General features: G+C 35.9%; 1 protein-coding gene across 5 annotated transcripts in view; it reads right to left on the reverse strand.

Moving 5' to 3' along the window:
• Nucleotides 1–20,469, reverse strand: part of RANBP17 (RAN binding protein 17) — a 284,952-nt gene that overhangs the window by 254,030 nt on the left and 10,453 nt on the right. For 3 of the 5 annotated variants that reach the window (XM_079145396.1, XM_079145397.1, XM_079145394.1), the window contains exons 4-9: nt 16,097–16,263; nt 13,055–13,120; nt 8,471–8,575; nt 6,445–6,610; nt 3,283–3,356; nt 766–885 (exon numbers count right to left, since the gene is read on the reverse strand). In XM_079145396.1, coding sequence (XP_079001522.1) covers nt 766–885; nt 3,283–3,356; nt 6,445–6,610; nt 8,471–8,575; nt 13,055–13,120; nt 16,097–16,263 — 698 coding nt within the window. The remainder of the gene's footprint in view (nt 1–765; nt 886–3,282; nt 3,357–6,444; nt 6,611–8,470; nt 8,576–13,054; nt 13,121–16,096; nt 16,264–20,469) is intronic. The other 2 variants (XM_079145395.1, XM_079145398.1) reach the window with 2 other exon arrangements.

Here is a 20,469-nt window from a genome sequence, read left to right on the forward strand (position 1 = left end):
TAATTCATAAATATTCCTGAGAATAACCTGCAAAACATCACTTTTTGGAAAACAATCACATTTTATTTCTGTAGAAAGGTATTATCTGTGCCCCCCCAAAAGTGATTAATAATCGAGAGGTTTAGGTAAACCTATTGAAATTACCACTTAACCTTTTAAAAATCTGTAGTTTAATTACAGATATTTTAAACCAGAAACAAAATAAATAGTGAAACAAATTATTTATCTAGATATCCGAAATCACTCATTAGTTATGGCTTTGCAATTCTCTGAAATGGATATTGCCACAGGATCTCTGAAATTAATGTGGAGTAGTTTTAAAATCGATGAACTCACATTTGTCCACAAGAGGGCAAAAAGACATTATTTCATAATTTAAAGCCACTTACCCCAATATTAACACTTAGATTTATATTAAATCCTCTAGTTCAAAAGGTGGATATAACCCTGACTTAATCACTTCAATAGTTTAACTAATATGGGCAAGGAAATGTAGCACAATGGTAAAAGAAGCATAATAAGATATATGATCTCTTTTCATATTCAACTAAAAGAAAAAAAATGGAGAGGAACACAGAAGTATTCCATGGCAACATCCATTCTTAAAAACTGCCCATTTCTACTACAAATGAGACCTAAGTAAGATAAATATGATACTAAATATTTTCTTCCAGAATCATAATAAATTCATGATGAGTTTATTATCTGCCTTTGAGCAGAAATACTTCTATATGCTAAGTATTAATTAAATTACTTCATAAATACCTGAGGGTTTTCAAGTATCCTTTTCACTCCCTTAATTAAATTACCAAGGTACTTGGCACGTTCTGGACTGCTAAATAAGGACCTTCTTGTAGAAGCAAACTGAACTAAACACGCGAGTGCCTAAAAACAGAAACAAAAAATTCATTTCAATTTTAAAAGTAGCCATGGCCACATATAAATAATACTAGTACTTAATTTAAAATGTATTTAATTTTAATGATAAAAGAGCATTATTCATTATAAAATAAAAGCTGAGCATCATCATACTACCACCCACAACCTTTCTATCCCACCACTAAAATTCCTATTTGTGTGCATCCTCATGTAACATGTTTTTCTATACCAAATGTGCCACAGTAGGGCCTAGACATGACTACATTAAGAAAACTCTCAATTGCTTATGATGCCCACCCACTGTAAGCCAATGAACCAGATGTTCTACAAAGAGAAAATATATTCTACAAACAGAAAATATCTCATGGTACAGCACGTTAAGAAATACTGTGAAGTTATTAACTGTATTCCTGCAAAGGGGGAAAAAAATCCCGTAACTTCACTTAATCCAGAACACCCCAAATTTATTTAGTCATGGAATCTTACACCATCCATTAGTATCTTAAACAGTTTGGAGAATGCTGGAAGAGTTCTGTCTAATGATGTCTGTTGAAGTCTTTTTTATTATAAGTAAGGCCCCAAATTGGCAACTTTCGGGCCAAAGTGGCCCAAATTGGTCCACATATTTGCTTGTCCCTTTTTTTTTTTTTTAACACTTTTTGATTCTGTGAATATTGCAATGAAACTGACACAGGTGCATTAAAACAGGCTGGGACTCTTAATCTAGAGCTTAACTAAAATCAGTTGTCAATACTTAAATACTTTAATTTGGAAATTCCATACAAATGTCTGGCTTTCTTGGCAAGGGTGAGAATAGGTATAAAGATCAGAAGACTGTCTTTTTAAAAGGCATGCTTATTTGTCACAGACCCTATTGTTAAAAAAACAAAATCCAAGTTTAAAAAAAAAAAAAATACAAAAGCCAAATAAACCTAAAACCTCCTCCTTCAGAACTCGGATGTACAGACTCAGGAAACCCTGATGTATTAAAAGCAAAACACCCAGGGCTTGGGGGCAAATACAACCATTGTGTTTTTATTGTTGTTTTGTACTAGAGATTTAACCTAGGGGCACTCGGCCTCTAAGTCACAACCCCAGTTCTTATTTTTTTGTTTTTGTTGTTTTCATTTGAGACAAGGTCTAAATTGCTGAGAGTCTTGCTAAATTGCTAAAGATGGCCTTGAACTTGCAATCCTCCCATCTCATTTCTCAAGTCACTGGGATTACAGACAAGCACCACCATGTTCAGCAAGAACTGGGTTTTGATCTCCGTAACAATGTGCACAGTGTTGCCCTGGGGGGATTTTGCTTAGCCATTCTGCATGTGCATTGTTTTCCTGGTCCACCTAGTGGTGACAGCCTTAGGAAACCTGCAGGACCACTGTGATGGCCAGATCAGACAAGCACCACATCAGAGCATGCCAATAAACGTCTCAGGCAACAGATGTTATCTACTTTTTAATTGCCAGTACCTTTTTGTTGTAAAACATAATTACATAAAATCATGGTTTTTAGACAACTACAAGCAAAACTGCTTTGGTTGAAAGAGAAGTGTGGCACTGTCTGGAAACACCAGAATCCAGTGAAACCCAGTTTAAAAGTCATTACCTTGACCTCCAGGTTTAAGGACAGACGTGCTTTTTAAAGGGTGATTTTGTGAATCCATTGCTCCCTTTTTAAATGATAACACATCTAAAACAAGCATACTACTGGTATATGCTTTAAATCAGGAACATCTTTTCAGGAATAGCAATATTAGACTTCCTCAACATTATTTCTAGAAGCTTGGATATTAAACTTATAATTATTTTTTAACATTATCAGATCTATTATAGGCAATGCAAGGATGGAACCCATAGTCTCAAAGTTCTATACACAGTTTCAAGATTTTTTGAACATATAAACAGATTTCATTTAAAAAATTCAATAAACAACAGGAGTCCTGAACAAAAATCAAGTAAGCAGATCCCCTTTGTCTTTCATTCAGTGATATCTGGTGGAGGCTATGTGTCAAGCCCAGGCCCTGGAGGGCAAAGGGGTGTTAGAGAGGAGGCAAGGTCCTGGAGAGGGTGCTGACAGCTGGACTTCGGCCCTATGGGAGCTGACCAGTAAGGAAGCTGTATTTACAAGTTGGCGTGTTGTTCTGGTTCCGGCAGGAACAAAAACATCAGTTCCCAGTTCTGGCTCAACAATAAAATGGAATGGACTACTGACAAAATAAACAAAACCCAACAAAGAGCTGGAGCAACATACATCTGGGATGACCACAAGAACGACTGTGACAAGTCAACTCAGCCAAAAAGTATTAGCAGAGTTTTTTGGATAAATAAACTCCATCCCTTACTTTCATCAGGTAAAGATCACAGGTATTTTTCAATCAAGTAATGAATGACTTTTACTTACTAACTGAGACAGTAGTGGTGGAAGTGAATGATACAAATTGAAGAAAAGATCCAATGTTTCTGGTTCCAGGAAAACTGGAAAAAAAATTATTTTCTGATACCATTACTTTCAATTCAGTGATCTTAACAAATAAAACATTAGCACACAAACCAAGGACACTGAGACCTCTACACGTAGTCACTCGTCACAGCTGAGCTATTTTAAATTCCTAGCTACTTTCCTCGGAAAAATGAAATAACAGAGATTATAAACTAACTAGCTGATAGAACATCTACAGTTCTCAATAGGGCAATCTTCTTAACTACTTTCATTTATATTAAAGTAATATGAACATTGTTTAAAATATCAAAAATTATTAAAAAGTAAGCAGTACAAAAAAGCCTACAATATAAAAACAACTATATGCTAGTCCGTTCCAACCACCTTTCAACAAATTTACCTATATTTCCAAATCATGTTCTGCACTATTACTTCTGGCTGTCTCACTTCAGATAGCAGCTGAAGTCTCACCCTGACCACAGGAGGCTGCAGCTGTCTGGCCCTACCCTGCAGCCACACCTCACCATTCTCCACCTCCACCCTCTCCTCCCATGAGCCATGCGATTTGTGACTAAACCAATTCTGAAGTGTTTACATTTATTATGACTATGCAAGAATATAAAGAACATTAACAGCTAATCCTAGAAGTATACTGTATCCCATTCATAATTCGCTCTGTAATTAATCACAGCATTTTTCCTTTGCTTTGATGTAAATCTGTCACAAACTCTAAATGCTCTGATTTGCAAGATGTTTTTCATGATGTTTCCACATGGTCAAGAGCACCCAACACCTCATTTCCATTCTCTCAGCCCCACCTCCTCTGTTCCCTAACTGTCACACACTGTCTCCTCCCTATGTCTTTCATTGGATCCTGGGTCGGAGTCCCTGTTCCTGCCTCCCCTTCTTCCACCTTCTTGGCTTGTGCATCAAATAGCTTCCTGAGAGCAAGTACAGAAGGGAGAAATTTTGGGAGGACTTACATGTCTGAAGAGGTCTTTATTCTTGGTTATACTTGGTAATTCCCATCTAGTTTGAAAACAATTTTCCTGTAGAAGTCTGAGCCTTCCAGTCTATGATGTTGCCATGGAGAAATCGACTACCCTTCTAGATTCCAATCCTTTGTAGGTGACTGCCTTTTTTCCTTCTTGTACATTTTAGGACTCTTTTTCCCTTATCCTCTCTATTTTAAAACGTCTTGATTAGGAAGCTTAGCACATACACCTTTTCATTCTTGATGCTGGGTAGGTGGTGAGACAGTTCAGTCCAAAAACTTTATGTCCCTCAGTGCCGAGAATGTTTTTGGAAATTTCCTCTGTCTTCTCTGTCCTTGTCTTTTGGTCCTCCAAACCATCAAATACCAGACCTTGTTTTATCCTCTACTTTTCTTATATTTTCTCCTTTCAAACATCTTGCTTTCTGTTCTACCTTCTAAATTTCATTAACTTTCTATTCCCATTCTTCTACTAAATGCTTTTTTTTTCTATTTTTATTTATTTATTTATTTATTGGCAACTATCTTTTAAATTGGGGACATTCTCTGAATTTTTATTTTTAAATAATATCCTGCTCTTGTTCCAGGGATGCATTCTTCTGTCGTCTCTCTACTATTTAGAAGCTAACTTTTACTCTTCACCTTGTCTGTTTCTAAATAATTCTCCCACCTTTTTTTTTTTTAAACTTTGAGATAATCGTAGATTCATATTCAATGGCAAAAACCAGTACAGATTGACCTCAAATTTTACCCAGTTTCTCATAACAACAACACCAGGGAACTCAGCTTGATTTAATTCATCAATCTACTAGATTTCCCAGTTTTACATGTACGAATGTGTGTGCACATGGATATGTTTAGTCTGTGCGCTTTTTTATTATGCATGTTGGTTCATCGCCAAGTCAAGATTGAGAACATTAAATCCCTTTTTGTTGTTTGATCTCTGATTTCATACTAGAAGTTCTCACAAAATCCATGGTGCTTGTTATGGCTTGGATCTGCAATATTCCCCCAAAGGCTCATGTACTCGAAGGCTTGGTCCCCAAGGCAGTGATGTCCAGAGGTGAGACTTTCAAGAAATGATTGGATCAGTAAGACTCTAACCTCATTAATACAATGGATGGACTAATAATTTGAGTGGATTACTGGAAGTTGGGACCAACTTACAGAAAGTAAGTCACTGGGGGTGTGCTAGAAGGGTTTATCTAGTCCCAGGCCCCTTCCTTCTTTTCTGTGTGTGTGTCTGTCTTCCCCTCCCACCTTCTCAGCTACTAAGAGGTGAGCAGCTTTTCTCCACCACGCCCTTCTGCCATTGATGTTTCTGCCTTGGGGCCAGGTGACCACAAACTGAAACCCCTCCAAATTGTTTATATCAGGTATTTTTGTCACAGTGACAAAAAAACTGACAAACACAGTGTTCCTCAACTATATCAGGTATTCCTGATTCTCATATCATATATTCTGATATATTCTCTAGTTTAATTTCTTCAGGAAAAAACCTTGGTCTTATGAAGCAAGGGGACAGTGGAGATAAGGAAGAGAGAGGGAAAGGCAGTCACCTAACTGCACAGGTGGTAGAGAAGAGACTATTCAGAATAGTGCCTTTTAACCAAGTCCTTCAAGCCTCATTCCCTGCCTGACTTTAGGGGTACCCCAAGTACCATCTTTTTTCTGGGATGTGGGGGAAAAATTATCTTGTTATTCTTGGTATCCCTTCTTTAAGAAAGTAAGTTGCAACTCTGCTCTACCAAGTCACTTACTCTACTTTATTATCTTTATTACTCTGGAAAATATGTTGACATCTCCTGCCTACTATTAGATCCTTTTCCATTCTATTTATGTGAAAGTTTCCAAACAGAGCTCTTGATTTTTTCTTTTTCCTCCCAAGCCTGCTTTCCATCTAGCCCTAGAGCTTTCTTTTCTTTTTTTCCAAATTCAAAATATGGCAATTACTATCATACAACCTTTTGATACTGGGTATCAGTAACTATTTTGGATAGCAAATTTCTTTAAGTAGCAAAACTCTTTTCCGATCGCCAAGCACAAAACAAAGATGACACTAGCCAGGGCATATATATTGTCTCCTTCTGCACCATTACACTGACCACCCCTCATGCTCTTAATCTTACTTGTTCTCCAGGTTGTTGGAATCTGGACTGTGCAAAGATCATCTGCAGACTCATCTGCTGAACTGCCAATGAAGTCAAAGTTTAGGCAGTTAAGGACCAGTTTCAAGACCTGCATCACCAGATTCTGCTGAAATTGATCTTGAAGATTTAAAGGTTTGGCCAACACCTGAAAAAAAAATTTCAAAATAAAATACTATGAGCCAGGTGTGGTGGTGCATGCCTGTAATCCCAGTGGCTCAGGAGGCTGAGGCAGGAGGGTCACCAAATTCAAAGCCAGCCTCGGTAACTTAGCAAGGCCCTAAGTAATTCAGTGAGACCCTGTATCTAAACAAAATGCAAAAAAGGGCTGGGGATGTGGTTCAGTGGTTGAAAGCCCCTGGGTTTAATCTCCTATATCAAAAAACAAAAACAAAAACAAACAAAAAAACCACCATAATATGAAACACATCAATAAATTTTAACTTCACGAATTTAATTCTTCAATGCCAAATGAAAATTATTTTTAAAAAAAAGTTAATAGAGTTATTCCAAATATTAGGGGAAAAAAGTAAAATCACTATCCACAAATTTCTACAATGACAGACTATGTTCAAATTTAATTTTGTGAAATAAGAATAAAGACATTTATACCTGAAGCTATAAGTGCAGGTCGTCCTCTAAAGTTATAAGGCAGTACTAAGATAAATACTCTCCGTAGCACAACTGTATAAATGTATACAGAATTATTAACTTAAAGGTGGCTTTGAACAAGTCAAAAATTAAACATTATTCAAGAAACATGGGATTAACTTCAATTATAACAGAGACACCGGTTTAACAAGGCATGTCAGAACTCTGAGTGTGGGAGGACACTCAAAAGCTTCTGGAGAGCCATTCTGACCCCAAAACAACATCCACTCTGACACGCCAATATAGACTACACCTTCTAGAGACACCTCATGAAATATCTGCAGAAGAAATGATGCGAAGTTTGGAATTCTCCAAGAATAAAAAAAAAAAAAAGAAAGAAAGAAAAGTGAGCAGGTAGATAGAGATGAAACAAGATTAGGCACAAGTTGTTATTATTTAACTGATCCATGTGTTCCTGAGCGGCGATTATGTCTACTTTTACATAAGCTACATTTTGCATCTACCTACTTTTGCATATATTTCTTCATATTAAAGAAAAGGTCTTTTAGTCTGACCTAGTAGGGCAGTTATCATGTTACTGTTAGGATGAACATTCCCTAATCCAAAAATCTGAAATCCAAAAGGTCCTGTAATATGAAACTTTTGAAGCACCTACATGACACTCAAAAATATTTGCATTTTTGTGAATTTCAGATTTTGGATTTTTGGATTGGTGTTGCTTAATCAATAAAGTCTATGCAAAAATTCCAAATCTGAAACATTTCTGATTCTAAGTTTTTAGGGTAAGGAGTACTTAACTGGTACCACAGAACTGACATAAAGAGAACTAGTTCTAAGTGGAACATACTTTAGGAAGTGCTGTGCTACCCTAACAGGTTGAGTGGCACGATAGATTCACTGTGTTAATAAAGAGAACATAAGGCAGTTATGAATCATGCTATCACTAATGTTCAGTAGGGCACTAAGTAACAAATGGGGAATTCCTATTTCCCCAGCAAATTGTTAGAGTCAGCTATCTTAGCTAACCTAGGAATAAATTTTGGTACTTAATGAATCAGGAAAACTGCACTGTCATTTCATTTTTCATCTACATCCCATCAAAACATGGACAGGCAGAGAGAGAAATTAAGACTCAATTTAGTTTCTTCAGTTAAGAATATACAGGAGAAAGACAAACTACTACCTAAAGACAAGTTACTAAATCCCCTTTAGATTTTATTTCATATACCCAGGGAGTAAAAGCCAATTTTTTGGAACCTCTTAGAGATTTGTACAAATTTACTGCCTTCTTTTAAAGGCAGAACTAGGGGAAGAGGGAATCTACTTGAAATTCTTTTGAAACTGTTAAAATTTCCTAAGTACTCTCACTAGGAAATTGAATTACTAAATAACTTACCTCTTTTAGAAGAGAACATGCTAGTACTAGTATGTCTTTGAGAGAAGTGTCACGAAACGAGGTAGCTATTTTCCTGTGTTTTGCTGAAGGTCTAGAATAATCAACCTAAAAAATGAAGAAAAGTTAGTTTAACCAGACCTATTCATCTCAAAACTAAAAAACAGCAAAAATGTACTCAGTGAGTAAAAGTATGAAAATCGTGACTAAAGAATCATAAAGTAGAGAACTAAAAGAACTTTTCAGAATCTACCACGATAGGGACTGAGATTGTGGTTCAGTGGTAGAGTGCAATGTCTAGGAGGTGTGAGGCACTGGGTTCTAGTTTCAGCACTGCATACAAATAAATAATAATAATAATAAAAAGGCTAATCAACAACTAATAAAATATTTTTTAAAAATCTACCAGGATAAATGATTTGTTTTACTAAGAAGTTGGTTTCTGGACTGTTTTCATTCAGTGCTCTTCTGACAAACCACACTGATCTAGAAATTAAAAGGCAGAGCTGATCACACTGTTAGAGGCAACAAAAATACCGACTACAAAATACCAGACACCAAGACCATCAGTTCCTGAACCAGGCACTGCATTTCACATCACACAAACAACTTCCCAGTACCCCAGATGCCATCTGCAACAAGAGAAGTCTCTGAACTCATCCTCAAACCCTAGCACTTTGTAGATCGGTCACTGAATGAGAACAGAAACATTCTTCTGTATGAAAGTGGTATCTTTATATATATCATATATGTCATTGGTTCATGTTACTGGTGTTCTGAATAGCATGTCACTGGTATTCTGGAAACCACTAAAAGCAGATACTATAAACAAGAAATCTAACTTACGATGTAAGCAATAACATTCCCTCTGAATACTTTGTTAGCTGGTGGCATATAATTTTTAGGACTAAATTTACTAGGATTAGGTCTTGAGTTTCCGACCTAAAATATAGTATGTCCAAACTATATTATTGATACTAGAAATATTTCCATGTATTTGCAGGGAAAAGCAAACTAAGCTGAGGTCTGATGCCCAAATGATTATTAGCATCAAGGTCTAGAGTTGCTATAGCATTATTATTTATTCCTTTTGCTATGTGGATAAAGTACATAATCCATTTTTCTTGCTAATGTTTACAGATTTGGAAAAAGCAGTTAGCTAAAAATTGATTATCTGACACTTCCTAAGCTCCCACATGTTTTAGACTAGACTTAAATGCAACATTTACTTATAAAACATGAAACATAATAGAAGTCTGAAGTGATTACAGAAAGTAGTTACTGGAATCCATATCCAATATGTAAGATTTGAATTACATTTTCAATGTTCCTCCCTTAAACCTCAAAATCCCTCCTACAATGCTTCCCTCAATAGATTTTTTTAAAAATCTCTTTAATACAAATAAGAGCATGTGGCATTATAATTTCAATTTATTAACTACTCTTCACATACTTTATCTTCAAAACTAACCTCTGAGATACATATTATTCTTTTCTTACCACATGAGAAAATTAAGAGTTTGTAGCATACACTCTTAGCCTAATCTCTCAATGATCACCACGCCCACAGCATGCAGAAGGGAAACAAAGGTTTGCTCAGGGCCTCTGTTCACTGGAAGCCACGCTAACAGGTTATCCGTTCTTCACAAGAGTCATGTAAGGAGATGCCATTCTCCACTTTCAATTCAAGAGAATGATATGCAAATTTAAAGAAGTGAAGACGTTTGTACAAAGGCGTCGGCAATGGAGCTAAACTACAAACCCATGCCTTATCCAGCATCTTCTTCAAGGCGTGGTGCTTGTTTTATCTGGGCTACTTACTCACTGAGGTACTGAAAGCCTGAGGTATGGCATGCACATCCACTTCCCACTGCGCACCTCTGCCTCCACCAGGCAGGCGCAGGACACTTACTTCCTGAGGTTTTTTTTTTTTTTTTTACTAAATACACTAGAGAAGCCACGGCCTTGACTTCTGGACAAAGTAGGATAACTTGAGTCTGGGTCCTTTTTTAAAAAATACACCCTCTTACTGACACTGAATGAATTTACAAGGCACACATCTGACAACTATTAACATTGGATTTTTCTTATGTAATGCAAATCACCCCCAGAATGTCCTCTAGAGATGCTTAATAAATGTTACTTGAAACTCAAAATTACATAAAATTAGGCCAACTAAAATATCTCCACAGAAGCCATATTCTTCCATAATATGAAGCCAAAATCACACTTCAGACCTTGGAGTTTTCCTTCAAAGGTACTTGGTTCTATGCAAGATAAGCCTGGGTCATCCTGTGCCAGAAGGAATAAAAGCATTCAAAAAATGATGAAGAAATGCCCACTGGACACAAAATTCAGCCCAAATGGTCTCTTATGGCCAAATTTCGGGGAAACGTGAACATCAAAATAATATGCATATATCCTATTAAATAAAATTAGAAACCAGGTATCTTTATTGCTGAAAACAAATCAGTAAAAATGTTCAGTCTGATGAGTAACAGGATATTTTTGATGTCTTAAAGTACCTCTCCACAAAAATTTTTTTTAAATTCCAATGGGGGAAATAATCTACAATACAAGAGCATGGCAGAGACCATATTAAGAGATCAATGTGAGTGGGGTCCAGGAGCCGATGTCTATAATCCCAGCTACTTGGGGGGCTGAGACAGGAGGATTGCAGTCTGAGGTATGGGCAACTTAGCAAGAGCCTGTCTCAAAATAAAACCAAAACTGAGATTGGGATATACAGCTCAGTGGTGGAGTGCTTGCCTAATGTGCAAGACCCTGGGTTCAATACCCAGCACCACATATGAGAGAGAGAGAGAATCAAAGTAAACCTCCTCAGTTATGTGACAGAACAAGTCATGCACTTCCTGGCAGGAGGAATGAGAAGGCCACAGGATCAGTTCTGTAACACTCCTGACAAAGACATGATTTGAATCTAATGACGAGGAAACATCAAACCATCTCAAAATGAGACCTTTTACAGAAAGGTCAAGGTCATAAAAATGAAAGAATGGCTGAGACTTTTTCCAGACTGAAGGTGACTAACAGAACACGAGAAAGAAATACGATGCATGATAAAGTACATTTTGGGGATAACTGGTGAAACTTGAATAGGCTACGAGAATTAGAAAACAGTAACATGTCAGTTTTGACCTGTTTAAATTTTAATGGTGGTATCATGATAATCCAGAAAATACACTAAAGTATTCCCTGGGGGTGGGGGATCAAGTCGAAACTCAGCATCAAATGGTCAAGAAAACTTCTTTGAACTGAGAAGTTTTCTGTAATTTTTTTTTTTTTATTTTAAGAAAGATACTTGGTTGATCTCTGAACTATACTTTTATTAGAACTCCACATTATCTAGTCTTATTCCAGTAACACACTAAACACAACCCTCATTTCCAGAGCAGCCTATATTCCTACCTTTGCTGTGAGTAGGTAATCAATGAAATTGCCAGTTTTATGATTAGCAAAATATATAAAAACTGGATGACTAGGTACACACGTTATTATATTTTTCTTTTCACTTTTATGAGGTTAAACTTTCATACTAAAACTATGAAACATCCCTGCCAATGTGGTATTATTACTAGTGATGGAGGAAGGGAGGAAGGGAGCAAAGGAGGGGAAGGAGAAGGGAAGAGAGATACAGACAGATATACAGCAAAGATATCTTCACATATCTGGGGTGGAGAAGTCAGGAAGATGATAACCGTGGTAAACTGAGAAATCATTTTAAATTTTAGAAATTCTTCCTTTAAGTCTAGAAAAAATATTCCAATTCTTATTGAACTCAATTATAAAAATAAAGTTTTACATTTTTCAAAATACATATGGCTATAGTGACTCCAAAGGGAGTTGGCAAGTGGCCCTGCAGATGCAAGTTCTCCTTGCACACATACACATACCACACATGCACACAGACCACAAGAGGAAGACAGTTTCTAAATTTAAACTCCATAACCCCCTTTATTATAAAATTATCCCACAAAGAATTCAATTTCTGCTTTTGTCCTGTTTTGAAGCACACTAAGCACAAAAGTGAATGGGAGCAGGTGATGATGTACTCAGCTGCTGAGCTCATAAAAATCACTGTTGAGGGGAGGTGGAGCTTCCTTGTAAGGGTGAAAATTCCAGGTAGAAAGTGGCAAAGTACCAAGAGGTCTGTTTGGGAATGTGTTCTGCTGTGTGTTCACTGCTGAAAATCATTCACCAAACCACTTGTCCGGTATTTGTAAATAAGTAAAGGTTTATTTCTCTTATGCATATAATTGATTTCTTACAGTTATATATTACTATAGATGCAGAGGATAAAAGGCTAATTCTCCAAGTGCTCACAGAGCAAGGACCATGTCTAACTCTTTGCTCTCTGTAGTACATTCTACTATTGCTGATATTTTCAATAACAAATATTCTGCTATTTAATTATCCCACCAAAAACAATGGACATACAGAAAAAGATTTTGCTTAGTCAGAGTTTTATGCCACAAAAAGATGACTCTATATTTTGCCACAAATAAAGGCAGCAAAGAAAGAGCAGTACTTAAGCAAACTATGTTCCCGTTAGATGGAAAGGCTTACCAGGTTCATTTCCTGAGTCAATTCAGAAAGGATTATTACTCCTATTATGCAGTGCTCCACAGTACCCTTTGGAAAAAATAACCAAGTTTAGCCTACGTGGAGACATGTGATTGGTTCTTACTGTGTAAACCAGGTAATAATTACAAAATATTAAATATCAAAACATCACACTTACTTAATAATATATATTTTTAAAAATATGTAGAAAAGTCACTGAGTTCTAGAAATATAAGGATTTCAAGCTCATTTTTTGAAAGATAAATTTGAGTACACAGAGTTGAAAGGGAAAATGCTCACCAACCTTAGAACCACATTATAGTCTACAAAATGTTTCTGGCACCTGGGACTTATCATGAACTAAGAGTTTCAAAATATGAGTTTAGTCTAGAATTTCTTATAAGACTACAAATAACACTGACAAAAAAATGATTTTTGGCTCTATAAATTTACTTGACATGTACTGTGACAGCTGTATTCAATAAATAATTAATAAAAAGCTTAGGAATTCATTCAAATCCCTTAATACAACATCAGATAAAATCACTTAGACACTTTTAATATTATTTAGTAGTATACATGTATGGATTCATTATGTCTACAACAAAGGCATATAAAGCACCCAATATAAAGGGTAAATGTATGAAATATCAATAGGGTATACAGTTTCATAGCCTCTATACTGTTACTAATACAATTGGGTTCCAAATCACCTCAAAACTTCCTTCATATCAAAACTCAGATTTTATATGAATATTAACAAATTACCCTACTGCAAAATCACAGTGGAAATATGAAAATAAGTGTAACTTTGAATTACAGTGCGATCATACAAAAACATTAACAGATGATACACTTTTCAAATATGTTAATGTTACAGTTGGTCATCTCTTCTAACCCTCACAGAATTCCATTAATAATGGTCACTAGATGTAATTAAATTCAAATTACCTAGAACAACAACAAAATGAGCAAAAGAAACATCCCTGAGTTCTTCCACGCACTCAGCAGAGTCAGGATGCCTGACTGAGTCCCTGATTTCCTATTCCCTAAAGCATCCCTCTCTATGTACAGAGTCAATAAGTGTTTCTCAAAACGTGGCATCCTTGCCAACTGCTGGTCCATGAACCCAGTGGCCACTGGCAAATTCAACTCTAATGTGAAAATGGCTTGGCACTGATCTAAAACAAAATAAAGAGCATGTACCAGAACAGAACTCAGCTAAGTTAATAAGGATACTGTTCAGTTAAGCTGGCTTAATTTATTTATTTTGGTGAGTCTTTCTTGATGAAAGAAGCACAAAATTCATTTACGACCGACGTAAACTCCTATTGCAAAGCAGCAATTCAAACAGCCCTGCCCTAGATGACAATCTCTTGGGTCTGTATGTATATGTATATGTATATGCTGGGAGCGGAGCATGGCAGCAATAGGGCTGCTACACAGGAGAAAGAGGGTGCCCCAGATGGTCAGGACATCGAAGTTCTAACAGACCTATTATTTTCAGAACAAAATTCACACAAGGTGCTAATACCCAAATGAACCTTGTGGTACTATTTTAGAGCACTAAAACAACAAATTGTTTTTCTCATGACTCAAGGCTAGGTCAAGTCATATACCCAGAAAACAAGTGCTAAATATTCTTTTATGGTATTATAATAAACTTTCAAGATAAAACACTTTGTTTCTTCTTGTCTCCCCAAACTGACAAAAGGAATATGCTAAAGCCCAACTTAAAGCTGAACTTACCAGCCACTGAAGAGGGAGTCTGAGAAATGCTAGTCAACAAAAATGACTTCATTTCATGTGGTTTTCAACTTCAGTTTTATTGTAAAAGAACTCCAGGTATATTTTTGTCTACTGTAATGATTCTTACCAGTCTTAGTAAATGACAAGAGGATACTACTCTACTAGCTAAAATTACAAACCCAAATCTGAAGTGAGAAACTCATCTCTCTCGGAATAAAACCTCCTCCTGAGCAGTGCTTGCTGCTCTCCACAGGGCTAAGAATGTACTTAACTCCTGTCACGTTTCAGATGATCAAACACTTGTTCACAGGGTCTTAACAACATGAATGAAAGAGGAGCGATGCAGGTCAGTATTTCACAGTATGAGTTTGCAGTACTGTACTATGATGGGGTTATAACTTAGCAAGGGCTGACTTTTAAAGTTTACTGCATGAAAAGGAAAATCCCAGGAAGTCAAAACTACCCTAATCACTAATAAACCAGTGGTGAACCATCCCTCCACCAAAACTGCCGAATATTCCTCGAGAACTGTAACATCACTCACTGTCTCTTTGATGGGCACCAGCTAAGGTAATTGTCCTTCAGCTGAGAATATGTTTGTATGAAAAAAGCATTTTTTAAAAAAATATCTGAATCATCTTAAGAAAGAGGCATAGGGAACCAAGAGCAGATTCAGGACTCCCACGGTATCCTGGGACATGTAATCACTGCAGGTTCTCTTGCTGTTTTTCCTTTTCCCAATCCAAATATCTGAATTTATGTAAGTTAAGCATGAATGTATGCTATGACTTTAATAACTTAGGTTTAAAATAGTCTTGAGAAAATGATGAGTCAATGTGGTACAGTATAAAATAAAGGTCAGAAAACTTGTTGAAGTGCTAGCTATATGCTTTACTAAGTCACTGTGACCTTATAAAATCATTTAACCTAAGTCCTAGTTTTCTCATTTCCCACGGTTGGAATGAGAATTAAGATTAGACCATATATTAGATCCTACATGAAAACCATTATATACATGGTTTGTATATATGCAGTACATATACATGTCATAAATGAAAGAACATACATTTTTGAAATTAGAAAACATGTTTATTTGTGTTCTTCTGCTCTGGAAGTTATGTAAGTATGAACTGAATTGACAAAAAACAACAAAGGATGCAAGTATAAGTAATATGTGATAGTTAATATGGTGTAGTGCTGGTAGCCAAATCAAACCATACAGCTCTAAGAAAAGCAGTATTCTAAACCAAAAAAGGCAAGTAATGATGTTGGAATAAGGTAATAATGCCTTCTTACCTGAAGAAACTTCTTCACATCAGCAATAATTTCTCTGAAGACAAACTGGTCTTTCTGAACCTCAAACCACCCCAACTTAGTGATTTTAGCAATGACTTGAATAAGAGCTTGGATGACAAAGGGAGCCAGCTTAGGTTGTGATGCCACATAATTCAGAATGTAGTTTCCTACAAAGAAAATATTCTATGATCATTTGGGCTTTTTGAGAAACAAAATGGGAATCGCATGAAGAGAAAGAGGCAATGACACGCTTTTCCACAGAGAGCTCTTTCCTTCCCTCAAAACGCATCCTCATTTATCTTCCATAAAGCTTATTTCAAAGAAGCAAATCTGTTCCACTACATGTTAAACTGCTAAGGCTTATCAGGGGATAATCGGAGCACAAACGAACATGAGTTTTGTTTCCAAATGATTTCATCTACAAAAAAAAAAAAAAGAAAATGCTAAGTAAATGCAGAAAACTGTAACCAGGCCAAATGGACCAAAATCTCCGCAAAATACACATGCCTGATATATATACTAGCCACCTCAGAGCAGCCACACCCTGCCTCACCTGGTGGTATGAGTTTCCATCCTACATCGGATAATCTCCCTTCTGTCACTTCACAGTCATGAGCGAGCTGCAAATCTCAGGAATGTTTGCACAAACTCAAATCTTTTCAAGTCAAAGTTCCACACTGTCTGTACTGGTCAGGTGTTTCTCAACCATTTAAAATGTAAAATTCTACGACACTGTTACTAGACTTCTATCTTTTCTCTATCTGTCGTTAACAAAGTTTTTGAATTGTGTTGTCATAATCTAATTTTTCTCATGATCCTTGAGGTTATTATGTAACTCTGTAGCATGAATCACTTTAAAACACAGGTCCACACAAAGACTTGTATGTACATGTTCAAGGAATTATTTATGGTGGCCAAAAAGGAACAACAACAAATGTTCATCAACTAGTGAAGTAACAAAATGTGGGCTACATGAGAATATTACTCTACAATGGAAAATAGAATGAAACATTGATACGTGCTACATGAGTGAAACTCAAACATTCTGCTGGGTGAAAACGCCAAATGCAAAAGAGGATATAATGTATGATTTTATTCATAGACAATGTCCACAAAAAGTTAATCTATGGAGGAAGAAAGCACATCTCGAGTTCATGGTACAAAGCAAGTGACTAAAAATGAGTATGAGGGTGATGAAATAGTCTAACCAAATTGTGATAATGTTCAGACAACTGTAAACTGACTAAAAGTCACTAACTGTACACTTAAAATAAGGCAACTTTATGGTACATTATACCTAAATAAAGCTATCTGAAAGGAAGGGAGAAAGGAGGGAGGAAGGAAGGATTGGTCGCTTTCATTTGAACAGAAGGTAGAAAGGACAGCATTCCAGTCTAGGAAAAGAACATTAAAAAAAAGGCACCAAGGCAGAAATAAGCTGGCCAGGGGGAAGACCTCCAGAAAAATTAACAGGTCACCAAAGAGGCTATAAGACTGCCTCAACAAGAATGGGTCTTCAATGACAAAGTCAGGAACCTTCAGATGGTGCTTCACTGATAACCAACCATAAGCCATTGTTAATTATACTAATAAAGGTCAAAAATAGTGTAAGAGACACAGAGGATATGGCAATTGAGTTCTTCTTGGTTGGAAACTATGAGATATATAAAGAGGTACTGTATAATGAAGGACTAAAGAATTTGAAGCTGGCATGATAAAAGTAATTTGACTGCTCAGGCTTCTTCTCATTTTCTACTTTAACTCACATGTCAATTATTATACTGACACAGGTTTATTAGAACTATCATATCATGATCAATCTTCTAATCTACTTGTAGAAATAAGAGTGGCAAATCAAAATAAAGAAATTAATAAAGGAAACCCTTGTGTTGAATTTCTTCTTGTGTTGAAATTGTCCTGTTTGTTTTTTCCAAATTTCTTTCCTACTTTTTTACAAGTTCACAGATACTCTTAAATTTATGATGAAGAAACATGCCAATAACCCATCGTAAGTTGAAAGTATATAGTAAGTTGAAAATTCATCATATACACCTAACCTACTAAATATCATAGATTAGCAACACAAACAATGCAGAATATTAGTTGTTGCCCTGGTGATCCTACGGCTGACTGCAAGCTGCAGCTTCCTGCTGTTCCCAGTGTCACAAGAATACTGTAACACTTATCATCCAACCAGAGAGAGATCAAAATTCAAAATCTGAAGAATGGTTTCCACTGAATGTTTATTGCTTTTGCATCCTACTAAAATTTTTTAAAGTATCATAAGTTGAATCATTGTAAGTCAGGGAACATCTGTATTCTCATTTCTAAAACAAAGATTCCATTTTAAAAATGAAAATAGGTCAAATAGATAACCTGAATACCTGTATCTATTAAAGATATTAGATCAATATAGTTAAAAACCTTCCAAAACAGAAAGCATTGGGGTCCAGACATTTTTACTAGTGAACTATGCCAACTATTTAAGTAAGAAATTATACTAATTCTCCATATCTTCCAAAATACAGAAGTAAAGGAAATTTACCTATTTTTATGAGTGCAACATTTACCTTAATACCCAAACCAAAGACATTCCAAGAAACTACAGGCCAATCTCTCTCAACAAATTCTCAACAAAATATTAGAAAACTGAACCCAACAATATATAAGAAGAGTTAAACACATGACAAAGTGAGATTTATTCCAGGTATACAAGGCTGATTCAACATTCAAAAATCAATTAGCACCTCATCAACAGGCTAAGGAATAAAAATCACAGAATGATATCAAGAGATGCAGGAAAAGCATTTAACAAAACGCAATAACCACTCATGAGAAAAACTCTCAGCCAACTAAGAATATAGGGGTACTTCCTCAACTTGATAAAGAACATCCATGAAGAACTTACAGATAACACCATATTTAACAGTGAGAAACTTGAAGTTTTCTTACTAAAACCAGGAACAAGATGAGATGTCTACACCTGCCACTATTTTTCAACACATACTAGAAATCCTAGCTCAAGTAACAGAAAAAGAAAATAGAAAGTATAAAAATTAGGAAAGAAGAAACTATCTTTGCTTATTGATGACACAATCATCTATGTAAAAATCTGAAACATCAACAACGACACATCTTGAACAAAGGATTATAGAACAAGGTTGCAGGATACAAGGTTAATATACCAAAACCAAATGTGTTCCATCATCAACAATAAACAAGTGGCACCTTAAATAAAACAGTGTATCACTTATATAGCAAATTTCTCCAAAAATGAAATACTTAGGTTTAAAAACTGACCTAAGTATATAACAAACCTATGTAACGAAAATTATAAAACTAATAAAATGAAACCAAAGATCTACTACCACCAGAATACTACCACCACCAAATATCTGCACGAACTGGAAGTCATAGGAACTCACTCATTGCTGATGAGAATGCAAAATGCCACGGCCAATTTGGAAGACACACTCTTACCATATGATCTAGCAAGTGTGCACTTTGGTACTTACTCAAAGTTGGAAACTTACGGCCATACAAAATCTGCATATGGATGTTTATGGCAGTTTTACTCACAATTGTCAAAACTTGGAAGCAACCTTCAAAAGATGAATGGATAAACTGTGGCACATCCAGACAATGAAATGTTGCTGTTGTTATTATTATTACAGAGAACCAAAAAGAAATTAAGTTATCAAGTCATGAAAAGACATGGGAGTAATCTTAAATGCAAATTACTGATTGAAAGAAACCAATCTCCAACAATACGACTTTCTGGAAAAGGCAAAACTATGGAAACTGAAATAAGATCAGCGGCTGGGGGAAAGAGGGATGAACAGGCAGAACACAGAGGATGTGGGAGGCAGTAAAACTATTCTGTATAATACTGCACATTATCAAAGCCCACTGAATATATATCATCAAGAGTGAAACTTAACATAAATTGTAGACTCACAATAACTTATCAATGTAGGTTAATTGATTGTAATAAATGCACCACTCTGGAGCAGGATGCTGACAGAAGGGAAGACTGAGTGTATGGGGGCAGGGACTATATTGGAACTTTGTACTTTCTGTTCAATTTTGCTGTAAACCCAAAACTGTCCTACAAAAATCAAGTGTATTTAAAATGTGTCTCTGTGTGTGCAAATGTCAAATAAACAAAAATCCAAATTCTGAGACTTAAGTTTATAGTATTTGAACACTTATTTTTAAAGCTGTAAATTTCTCTTGCCCTCTTAAACATGCAAAGACTCAAATGCTAAGAGAACTAGCAGTCAAATATATGAGGAAAATGACATTACTGTGTGATTCTGATCATTCAAATTTGAGCTTAAAGATCCATAACACATAACACATATTAATTTTTG

This window comes from Sciurus vulgaris (assembly GCF_902686455.1).
Source record: "Sciurus vulgaris genome assembly, chromosome: 6".
NCBI classification, from domain to species: domain Eukaryota; kingdom Metazoa; phylum Chordata; class Mammalia; order Rodentia; family Sciuridae; genus Sciurus; species Sciurus vulgaris.